Genomic DNA, 12088 nt, shown 5'->3' on the forward strand with positions numbered 1-12088 from the left:
TACTAGAGGGCCCGCCCCCGGATCGGAGCTACTTCCGCCACTCTCTGTGGCGTGGGACGCATTTACACGGCCGTGCAGCACTCAAGATGGCCCGGCTTCCTCTTACTTTTCATTGGCTGGATCCCTCCGGTCTTCCGTCTCCATTGGGGGGCGAAGGGGCGGGACTTCTACTTGATCGACAGCTGTTTTGGTCAATGGACGAAGGGCAAGGATCCATGAACCGCTGGAACTGGAGAGCCTGCCCAGTGTGTGGGAGGGTGTTTGGTCTGGGGAGGGGTGGAGCAGAGCCGGAAGCGGGAGGGGAGAGTGAAACAGGAAAAGAAGGGAAGAAGGAAGAAGAGGGAAGAGGAGGAGAGGGAGGAGGAGGAGGAGGGAGGTGGCGGCGCCGTGGCGGAGGAGCAGGAGCAGGAGGGGGATGGAGAGGAGAAGGCTCCTGGGTGGCATGGCGCTCCTGCTCCTCCAGGCGCTGCCCAGCCCCCTGTCAGCCAGGGCTGAACCCCCGCAGGTAAGGGGGAGGGGGCGTCCGGGCCAGCCTGGGGGCCTGGGGGTCGTCGAGGCCTGGCTGGAGGGGGCTGAAGACGGCGTCGCTGCCTGGCTGGAGGGGGCTGAAAGAGTGTTGTCGCCAAGAGTTGAGGGGTCTCGAGAGTGGCTCCCATGCCTGGAGTGGACAGGATCTAAGGCGGCGTCGGTGTTTAGTTGAGGGACACCTGTTTTGGTGTCAGGGAGGTGGCACAGGCATGGAGCCCAGTGAGTGAGGGACCTTTGCGAGAGCTGTTAGGTCAGATGGACTGGGGTGACCGTGACTGGTTAGTGGTGCCAAGCTGAGGCGTGGTGGGGGGGGGGCGCGTTCGTGCCCCCTCGTGGAGCCGGTCTTTCGAGGCAGTAATGCAGTGTGTACGTATGTGCGGGTAGTGGTAAGTGGGTTATTGAGCTGGCCTCTGAAGGAGGAGGATATTTATTTCATACTGGACAGGGAAAAGTTGTGAGTGTATCTTGGCCCCATTTTTAATGTGTTGGAGGCAAGTGGTTGGAGGCCGGATTCTTCGAAGATCTGTGGGATGAAGTAGATCAGGAACCTTCAGGAGGAGGACACACTTGAGCTATAACAAGCTCTTGCTATTAGCCTGGCTGGCATGGGAGAGCCAGCCACTGATGCTGATCTAGGCCAGTTTAGGGCTTTTGAGCAAAGGGTGGTGCTGATGCCAATATGGGCAGCAAATGGAGCACCCCAGCTTTTCTTGCTAGGTGGCTTGCTTTTTATCCAGGCAGGGAAGCTCGCTTGTGCCGATTCCAGCTCCGGCTGGCATTTCGAAACCCTAATGGGAGTGTTACTGCTGGTGCCAAGTTGGGTGGGGTGGAGTAGGGGGAATCACCCCTCCTTCCTTTGCATTTGGCAAGGCTTTACCATTCTATTTTCTTCACTTTCTCTTCTGTTCCGTGTCTTTTTAGAAGGGAATAGACACACACTCACTTTCACACATGGCATGATGGCAGAGTGTATACAGCTTAGCACTTGAACTTTGCGTTTTGATCAAGAGTAGAAGCCGAGTGCCAGCAAAAATACTATCTTTTCCCTAGGAGTTTATGGGCTTCCTTTTTACATATACATCTTGGTTTGCCCATGAGTATCCTTTATTTTATTTTTTATTAATTTTTAAAGTTTATTTGAGAGAGAGAGAGAGAGAGAGAGTGAGCATGAGTGGGATAGGGGCAGAGAGGGGGAGAGAGAATTCCAAGCACACAGCCCAGAGCCCAATGTGGGGCTCGAACTTACAAGCCACAAGATCATGACCTGAGCCGAAATCAAGAGTCAGTTTTAACAGACTGAGCCACCCGCGTGCTCCAGTATCCTTTATTTAAAAAAAAAAAAAAGTTTTTAAAATGAGATGAAATTCACATAACATAAGCCATTTAAACCCATTTTACCATTTTAAAGTGAACAATTCAGTGGTGTTTAGTGCATTCACAATGTTGTGCAACTACTACATCTAGTTCCAAAACATTTTCAACACTTGAAAAGAAAACCACCTACCCATTAAGCGGTTCCTCCTGGTTTCCCTTTTCCTTCAGCTCCTGGCAACCTCCAGTGCTGTCTCTGTGGATTTACCCATTCAGGGTATTGCATATAAATGGAATCCTACAATTTGTGATATTTTGTGTCTGCTTTCCTTTAACATGTTTTCAAGGTTCCGTCATGTTATATGGTTACATGTTACACACTGTAACATGTACCAGTACTTTAATTCTTTTTGTGGCTGAATGATATTCCACTGTATGGCCGTACCACAATTTGTTATTCAGTTACCTGTTGAAGTGTCCTCTGCCCCCTAGAATCTATTTATATATATTTGAAATAACATGTGAAAGGAATAGAGCTCCTTTTCTGGCCCAGTATATTCCCTTTTCTAGCACTGGGACCCTTCCATTTTAGGGTTTGTTGGGGTTCTTCCTTGTCCTAGTTGAAATCATAAACTGGCAGGAGAGAGATTTTCTTTGTTTATTGGAAACGTTAGAACCCTTAGGACTGGTAAAGTTAAGAAGTATAGAAGTTGACAAAATATACAACAAACCGTTGCTTTGCCTTTGCGTCTATTTCTGTAAGTAAAGAAAGGTCATTCTTCAATCTCCAGTAAATAACATTGCTAGAGGGTTTGTTTAAGAACTTTGGAGCCTTAGTAGGTGGGTCCCCTAGGCCTGTGGATGCTTCACCCGGATGGAAGAGCAGTGGTGGGCCTCTGAGTTGATGGGAGGAACCGGATCCACTTCATTGGCAGAGGATGGAAAGTGGAGGTTCCCATCAGGTCACAGAAGCCTGGGCTTTGGGGAGAAGATGGGGGAGGAGAACTTCAATAGCACCCCTGAATTGCAGTTTATCGATCACAGGCCACTTTCTTATCATTTCTCTGCCACTTCCAGTACTTATTTTGGGGACAGGGTGCCTTTTGTACTTTGTTCCATTTGGGTGGATCTAGCACTGACACAGTTTCTGCGGAGAAAAGAGTTTTTTTGTAATGAGGAGGCTCCCTCTTCCTGACCCTCCCCCCACCCAGTACTCCCATCCCCACCTCGAACCCTTCTCTCTTTCTGTCCATGAGTTCTAGATATCTATAGTGAGATTTGTGTTTTGAATTTTAACCTTTGGAATGGAAGTTGCTATATAATTATTAACTCTGAATCCAGCACCGTTTAGTCAATTTGGTTTTTGTTTTGAGGTTTTTGTTGATTTTTGGCTTGTAGAAATCAGTTAAAAAAAATCAGAGACCATTTTGGGATAGGACATACAGGTACTCACTGTCCTTATTTCAGCAAGTGGCTTCCAGCTAACTCTGAATCAAGGAGGACTCGCTGTACTCATTCTGTATTGAACATGGTGTGCATATCTTATTGCATTATTTTCCTCTTGAAATGCCACTATCAAATACAATCTTTTTTTTTTTTTATGTGTACCTAATATCGGAAATATACGGCATTAAGGCAGCTTACTTTCCCTGTTACCAGCTCGCCACTGGAATTGTCATTTTTTTGCCATCCGGGCCCACGAAAGTTAACAGCCTAGCTCGCTTCTGAGATTGGGAACTTGAACTTAACTCTCCTATAGGTTACTGTGACTCAGATGTCATTCCTTAAACCCATACCGAGTAAAAAAGCAGTCGAGTGGTCAGTAAAGCCTTGGCCTTTGTCTCTTCTAGTTAAAAAATGATTGAGATACATAGAGTTCCTTTCCTTCTGTTGTTGGTTAGGTTCAACTAGAACAATCTGACTGTTATTTAAAATAAAGTTTTAGTAGAACTGTCTTTTTCTGTAAAGCCACCCAGCTAATGGTCTGGGCACAAATTTCTCGAGACACAGTCCTTACCTTTCCTCTGTCATGTTTAAAACTTTAAGTTGGATGGGGGTCCTAATTCCTGATTTTGTTTTCTTATCTCACCTCTCCATAGTATACCCTGTGCCCTTTCCCCTTACTTACCAACTTGGCCCCAGTTTTCAGTTCAGAAGGCTTAGTTCACTTTCTTTCTTAAAAACAGCATTTCAGTGTGATCACCATCATTTCTTCTTGGAGAATAGTGGGAGATGGAACGTCTGGACCCTATTTCTCTTTCCCTCATTCTCTTGGTCTCTTTTATATACCAAAGTGACCATTTGTCTCAGATCAACACCTTGAATTTCTGTAAGTTCTTTCAGTAGAATTCAGCAAACATTTATTGAAATGTCTTCTCTGGAGCAGGCTGTTAGGCAAGTAGCCCGCCTCTCCCCCTCCTCCCCCCCCATAAGCCTCGGAGGAGTAACTGAATAGCATTCCTCAAGAAGCTGGTGATCTTTTGGGAAAGACATCACGCACACAATGATTTGTAACCCGGAGCCATCAGTGCCCTAAAGGATGTGCAAACAAAGGACTGGGGGAGCAGTTGGTTCCGCTCCTGACAGGGGAAGATGGGATTTAGGAAAATCTTCACAGAAGAGGCATTTGGACCAGGCCATAAAGGTTGATAAAGATAAATGGGATCTGCATAGACCAGGAAGGGGAAAAAAAAGTCTATTTCAGCATGGAAAGGTGAAAATGGACAGTGTGTTTGGAGGTGGCACGTTGTCTGTGGTGGAAGCTTCCTGTGTGGGTGTGTAGAGGAGGGTGACACTTGAAAGGTAGACTGTGGTTGTGTGGTAAGGAGGCCTTTTATCCATTCATCCAAGCAGTGCAGTCCAGTAGAAGAACTCTGTGTGATGGTAGAAATGATCTATAGCTGCACTGCCCATTTTGGTAGACACTTAGCCACATGTGACTGTTGAGTACTTGGAATGTGGCTAGGATAATGAGCAACTGAATTTTTAATGACGTTTAGTTTTTTTATAACAACTGTATTGAGACATACTTAGCATGCCCCTAGATTTGCCCTTTTAAAGGCTTCTTAGTAAGTCACAGAATTGTGTGACCGTGTACTATCTAATTTTAGAACATTTTCATTACCCCAAAAAGAAGCCCCATAAGCCATTAGCAGTCCCTCTCCATTCCATCCCTACCTCCCACAGCCCCTGGCAACCACTAATCTATTTTCTGTCTCTATGGATTTGCCTTTTCTGGACATTCCTTATAAATGGAATCACACACCATGTGGTCCTTTGTGATTGGCTTCTTTCACTTAGCATCATGTTTTCAAGATTCGCCAAGATTCGCCCGTGTTGATATGTCAATATGTCATTGCATGTATCAGTATTTCATTCCTTTTTATAGCCAATTAATATTAAGCTGTACGAATGAGCCACATTTAATTTATCCATTCATCAACTGATGGACAGTTGGGCTGTTTCCACTTGTGGGCTGCTTTGAATAAAGCTGTTTTGAATGTACGTGTGTGTGTGTGTGTGTGTGTATAGACCTAAGTTTTCAGAGGGGGCCAGTGGCACAACGGATAACACGTCTGAGTACGGATCAGAAGATTCTAGACCTAAGTTTTCATTTCTCTGGGGTTTATACCTAACACTGGAATTGCTGGGTCATATTGTAACTATATGTGTAACCTTTTGAGGAACTGCCAGACTGTTTTCCAAGTCTGGTATGATGTTTAATTTTAAGTAATTTAAATTAAATAGCTACATGTGGCTACTGACTGCTTAATAGTGCAGATCTAATGGCTTTCCGGTGTGGGAATAATGAAGTATATAGTTTAACACAGTGGTGAGGCCCTAGGCCCTGGGAGCAAACCACCTGAGACCCAAACCTGACTCTTCCACTTACTGTCCTTGAGCAAGTTCTTTAACTTCTCTGTGCCTCAGTGTGTTCACCTATAAAATGGGACCAGTAATAGTACATACCTTATGTTTGCTGTGAAGTGGACATAATATATCAGTATCAATAATAATTTTCACTGCTATTATTATTTGTGGTCCTCAGGGTGCATTTGGTTGTTGGTAAGTTAGTATCAGCTCTCAAGTTTAGTTCAGAAGCTGAGATTTGGGGAGTTTGAAAGTGACTTCTTTGATTCTGTTCTGTATCTGAGTTTAGATTTGCCCCTATAGGGAATGTTCATGGTGAACCCGTATGTTTAGAGTAGTAGTTCTCAATAAGGGATAATTCTGCCCCTTCCGGAGGACATTTGTCAGTGTCTGGAAACCTTTTTGGTGTCACAGCTTGGGAGTGCTGCTGGCATCTAGTGAGTGAAAGCCAGGGATACTGCTAAACCTCCCATAACAAAGGATCGCCCCCCGCAACAGAGTCTGGTCCAAAATGTCAGCGCTGGTGTTATGGTACCTGCCATCCCCGTATCAGCTCGTGCTCATGATCACAGGGTTTGAGGTCAGCCTTCCTATGAAGAGAGAACATAGCTTTGTGAAGTGTATGAAATAACCTTGGCAACAAATTTTAGGTGGGACAATTGAAAGCTTTAATATCCTGAATCTTGACTACTCTCAGATTTGCTAACATGTCACCAGTCGGAACATCAAACAGTTTGGGGGAAAAAGATGTTCTTTTTAGTTTGTGGTTCAGTAAGCAGGTGAGCCTCCCGTATTCACCCAGCCTTAAACTCTCTTTCCTCTTGCTTTGGTTTACCCTTGTGGTTTCATTTTAAGAACATGTTTGTTTTCACCCCAGTGATAGTCTGATGGCCACTTACTTTCTATTCTCAGTGTCCACCACGGTTCTATAACCAGTCTGAACGGAGTCGTGTTGTTAGAACTTTTTCTTTCCCCCGTTCCAAGTATTGGTTCTGCTCTCATTTCTGGCCCCATGAACACTGGTTTGTTGTCACACACTCAGTCTGCAGAAGCCATTAGGTGTTGTCAGGGTCTCTACATGCTGACTGCACTGTGTGACCTCAGGAGAAGCCTTCTCTTTCAAGCCCCCAAGACACAGCTTGTCTGTGGGCTTGGGACACTAGTTGGCAACACTTGATGCATACTGTGGGTATCTCAGATAGCTTTGGATTAGCAATTCCGAATGCCTTTAGAATGCCTGGCCATCCATTCTCCTGAGAGTATCTCTTGCTTTCTGCCTTAGGTTGTTGGATTAACGCTTGAGGGACCATCAGGATCCAGGTGATGCTGTGATGTGGGTTCATTCTTTGTCCTATAACCCCAGTTGTGGGCACCCATCCCACCATAACTGCACAGACACCAAGAGCAGCCACTGAGTGACAGGGAGCAGTGACAGTTGGTCTTTGTGACCTGTCTGCTTGGTGGCAAACAACAGACAGGTTGAGGTCTGGCTTATGGGCACCTCCCTTTTGGACCATCCTTTCTTTGTATTTCCACTAGATGGAGCAAAGTCTGGCCAAAAAACTGCATGCAATGTGGAAGCCACAAACAAAGAAATATCAATAAACCCAGAGCATTGCAACCTGGGAGGTAAGGAAAGGGGAAACAAACCACATCCTATAGAGTTGTGTGGCTTGTTGATACAATTCTGGACTTTCCCAGTGTGGGAATTAAAGTAGGTCATGGTCTCAGACTTGTAGGTTGCCAGTCTTGCGTGGACTGGGTTTTTGGGATACTCTTGCTTACTCAGCTACATTCCCATAGTTTGGATTTATTTACTTTGGTTTTCTTCTTTCCATACTTTCTTCTGTTGGAAAATAGATGAGCTATGCGTTGTCTCTGTTCCTGGTGCCATCTTCGCCCTCAGAGTGCTTTGGCTAACTTTTGATTCATGATCTTAGGTGCCTAAAAGAATTTAAGTTTTGGAAGAGGTAAAAGTGAATGTAAGACGTTGCAAGGATATTTGTGGCTTGGAAGGGTGGATCCTAGAGTAAAGCTATAAAAATATGTCTGTTTTGATTTTTAAATATCAAGCAAGACAGATCTTATGTTGTAACACTGTGTTATTACACATTCTTGTAGATCAGAGGCATGTGTTCATGGGGAAAATATTCATGTTTTTCAAAATCCTATGTGCTGCTTTTTTGTTTGCCATTCCCAAAATTATCTTCCTCATCTAAAATTCCACCTGGTGATTCACTCCAGTTATATTAAAATCCAACCAAACACAGAAGAAACAAGAGAAAAACCACAACTTAGTTTACTGGTCAGATCTAAATTATTTTTCCCTCTTAGTGGTTTATTTGGGAGAAAAGGTTAATATTTGGCTTTCTACCCTGAGGTGGTGGAGCGTTCTAGCTCTCTGGGATTTGAATATAGAGTTGAATAGTGTGAGAAATTCATCCTGTGTACTTCTTTGTTTTTACTTCAGCCCTTTTTCTTTAAATATGCAAATCTCCTTGCTGTGTTTGCAGGGATTTGGGGGAAAGCAGAAAACCTGTACCAGTCTGATTTGGCCTGAGGTCCACTATGGCTTTCTTTCTGTTTTCCTTCCTTAGACCTGATTGCTGCTTTTCTCTGGGCTTTAAGGTGCCTTTAAGGTGCCTTTCAGTTTTTTTTTTTTTTAAAGGTTTTATTTTTTATTTATTTCTAGGAGAGAGAGAGAGACAGCGTGAGCAGGGGAGGGTCAGAGAGAGAGGGAGTCACAGACTGAAACAGGCTCCAGGCTCTGAGCTGGCAGTCAGCACAGAGCCCAACGTGGGGCTCGAACCCACGAACCGTGAGATTATGACCTAAGCGAAAGTCGGACGCTTAACCGACTAAGCCACCCAGGCGCCCCTCAGTTTTTAATTACACAAAAGTAACACATACTCGTAACAATGGTATACATACAGACAAAAGTGCTTAGAGTAAAAAGTGAAAGTTTATGGTTGGCTGTGTTTTGGGTGGGTTTTCTGCTTATGCTGAATGTTTATAGATATAGTAATAGTTCGTATATATGTAAGCAACTTCTATATAAAATTGTTGTTAATGGATAGTGTTTTTTATTTTTCATCTGTTTTTATTTTTTTAACTTTTTTTTTAATGTTTACTTTTGAGAGAGAGAGAGCGAGCATGCACATGTAGGCATGAGAGTGAGGGATAGGCAGAGAGAGGGGGGCATAGTATCTAAAGCTGGCTTAGCAAAGAGCCCGATGTAGGGCTCAAACCCTTGAACTCTGAGATCGTGATCTGAGCCAAAGTCGGATGTTGAACCGGCTGAGCCACCCAGGTGCCCCTTCATTCATTTTTAAAACAAAAAGGGGATAATTTCTATGTGCTACTTTACAACATGCATGTTTTTCATCCTTTATAGACTTCTTTCTATATTGCATATATACCTCTGACTTTTTAAAAAATACCTGTATGTTATTGCCTTAGACCATGATTTTAGTTAACTACTCCTTCATAGATGAACATACGTTGTATCCAAGTTTTTACGACTTCACACAGTGTTATAGTGAACATTGTTATATGTACCTCTTTCTGCAGTTGTGCTAGATTCCTAGAAGTGGAATTGGGGATTGTAGGGTTGTACCTTTGGAATTTGGGGTAGATAGTGCCACATGGCTCTCCAGCGTGGTTGTATAAGTTTACATCCCCATCAGTAGGGTATTCAAGGGCTTATTTCCCTGCACATGTGTAAGCAGCATTCCTTCATCTGTGCCTCTCTGTATCCTAGAAGATGTGCCTTCTCACTCAACACAGTCACGTGTGGAACATTTCAGTTTTCTTTCTCGAAAGCCTTATAGAGGTCTCTGATTTGCTTAGCTTCCCGTCTCCTCCGTGTGCTGTGGAACAGGATGCACTCTAGAGCAGTGTACCTGGAGCTGGAGAAGCATAGCTGTGCCTACTCAGGTGCCTAAGGAAGTGGTTTATAGTCCCCTGGAAGATGTCAGGCAGGCCCGGAGCCGTTGGCCAGTTGCTGTGTGGCACATGAGTCTAACCAATGACCTTTTCGTGGTGGTTATCCCAGGAGAAGGGATACTTGGAAGTATCTTCATGAGAGTGCAGACTCTGGAGCCATATTGCCTCCGTATAACCTTACGCTAGGTAATTGACTCAGTTTCCTCATCTGTAAAATGGGATAATAGCACCTAGTTTACAGGGTTATTGTGCAGGTTAATGGAGTTATTGTACTTATAAATTGAGTTAGTACTTATAAAGCACTTAGAATGGCGCCTGCTTCATAGTAATTACTTGGTAAATATTAGCCTATACAACTATCTTTTTTCTTTTTTTTTTCTTTAAAGCTTTGGGGAAGCCTTAAGCCTTCTTATCCCCTGACTGACCCAAGATCTGTTTCCAGTGGAGGAATTTAAGAGTATGTTTTAGTGAGCCTCTAGTCCAAAAGACATGTGACTTCCACATCACCAGCCCTGGCAGTCTGATGAGGTTTTTCCACCAATTGTTTTCTAATAATAAAGCATGAAGTTGTTTATTCTTAGAGCAGGTAAGTTGGAATATACCCTATTATCTTGATTTGTACATCACCGTGCCCTCCCGAATGAGGAAGCGTGGGGTCACCACCAGCAGAGAAGTGTGCTTGCCTTGGGTGTGGGAGTTGCATTTGGACACCGGCTCTGACCACAGTGCTAGACCACACGCAGTGCTGTACGCCGTCTGCACACAGCGTCCTGTGCTGAGATGTACTGTACTTCCTGTTCTGAGGTGAGGATGGTTTCTGAGGCTTTGTAAAAAAAAATAGTAACAGCTTTATTGAGATATAATTCACATACTGTAAATTTCACCCTCTTAAAGTGTATAATTCAGTGGTTTTTAGCATGTACACAAGATTGGGCCGCCATCACCACTATTTCAGAACATTTTTGGGGCGCCTGGGTGGCCCAGTCCGTTGAGTGTCTGACTCTTGATTTCGGCTCAGGTCTCATGATCCCAGAGTCATGGAATTGAGTTCTGTGTTGGGCTCTGTGCTGAGACAGGAGCCTTCTTAAGAATCTTTCTCACTCCTTCTGCCCCTTCTCTGTTCGTGTGCATGTGTACTCTCTCTTTTCAAAAACACAAAACAAACAAAAAACCCACAGAACATTTTCATCATCCCAAAAAGAAACCCTGTAGCAGTTAGTAGTCATTCCCTTCCTAACCCCCTGAACCCCAGTCTACTACCCACTAATCTACTTTCTGTCACTGTGGATTTTCCCATCTTGGACATTTCTTCCAAACAGAATCTTAACACCAGGTAGTGTTTTGTGAATGGCTTCTTTCACTTAGCATAATGTTTTCAGGCTTCATCCATGTTGTAGCATGGGTCAGTACTTTCTTCCTTTCCATTAATATTCTATTGTATGGGTGCAGCACATTTTATTCATCCATCGGTCAACGCATAGACATTTGGGCTTTTTCCACTTTTGGGCTTTTATGAATAAATTGCTATGAACGTTGGTATACAAATTTTTGTGTGGACATAGGTTTTCATTTTTCTTAGGATATACCTAGGAGTGGAATTGCTGGCCATGTGAGAACCCTATGTCAATTTTTTTCAGGAAGTTCCAGACTGTTTTCCAAAGTGGCTATACCATGTTATATTCCCCGCTAGCAATTATGAGGGTCTGATGTTTCTACATTGTCTCCAACACTTGTTATTGTCTGTCTTCTTTTATCATAACCATCCTAATGAGTGTGAAGTAGTATCTTATTTTGGTTTTGATTTGCATTTCCCTAATGACTCGTGATGTTGAACACCTTTTCTGTTCTTATTGGCCATTTGTGCCAGTTTTCTTTGGAGAAATGTCTGTTCAATTCTTCACCCATTTTAGAGTTCCTTTTCAGACTAAAGGGAAACAAGTCTTCTCATGGAATCCCAGCAAGTGACTGTTGAGGGGATTTTCCTTTAAACTAGACTCTATTGGGGCTCTGGCATTCTATTCTCTTGACCCTGGACCAGCTGCTTTACTCCTCTGAGTTGGCTGCTTACTGCTATCAGCATTGCCCAGAGACGGCTTTGAGGCAGCCATTTGTGTGATAAGGGGCCCATGTGGCCAAAGAAGTCTGCCTTCTTTCTTGGAGATTCACAAGGCGTGTGCTTTGACAGTTAAACCTTTGAGGAGTCTCACAGTTAAGAATCTATATGAGTCCCTTATCAGATAAATGATTAGCAAATATTTTCCCTATTTAGAAGGTTTTGTTCTGTTTTTCACTTTCTTAATGGTGCCCTTTGAAGCACAGTCGGTTTTCATTTGGGGGAAGTCGAGTTTATCTATTTTTTTTTTCTTTTGTCACTTGAGCTTTTGGTGTTCCTTAGTTCTTTCAAGGGCTCTGTAAAGCTTAATATTACTTTGAG

At 43.7% G+C, this 12088-nt stretch overlaps 1 protein-coding gene across 2 annotated transcripts in view; it reads left to right on the plus strand.

The window, feature by feature from the left end:
- The first annotated feature begins 333 nt into the window (after positions 1-333).
- WBP1L (WW domain binding protein 1 like) overlaps positions 334-12088 on the plus strand; it is a 60728-nt gene continuing 48973 nt past the window's right edge. The window contains exon 1 of one of the 2 annotated variants that reach the window (XM_077748375.1): positions 334-505. In XM_077748375.1, coding sequence (XP_077604501.1) covers positions 416-505 — 90 coding nt within the window. In that variant the 5' untranslated portion in view covers positions 334-415. Of the gene's footprint in view, positions 506-10346; positions 10459-12088 lie in introns of those variants that run through there. The other variant, XM_077748379.1, reaches the window with a different exon arrangement.

Source organism: Crocuta crocuta, unplaced genomic scaffold (assembly GCF_008692635.1).
Source record: "Crocuta crocuta isolate KB4526 unplaced genomic scaffold, BGI_CrCroc_1.0 scaffold619, whole genome shotgun sequence".
Classification (NCBI taxonomy): domain Eukaryota; kingdom Metazoa; phylum Chordata; class Mammalia; order Carnivora; family Hyaenidae; genus Crocuta; species Crocuta crocuta.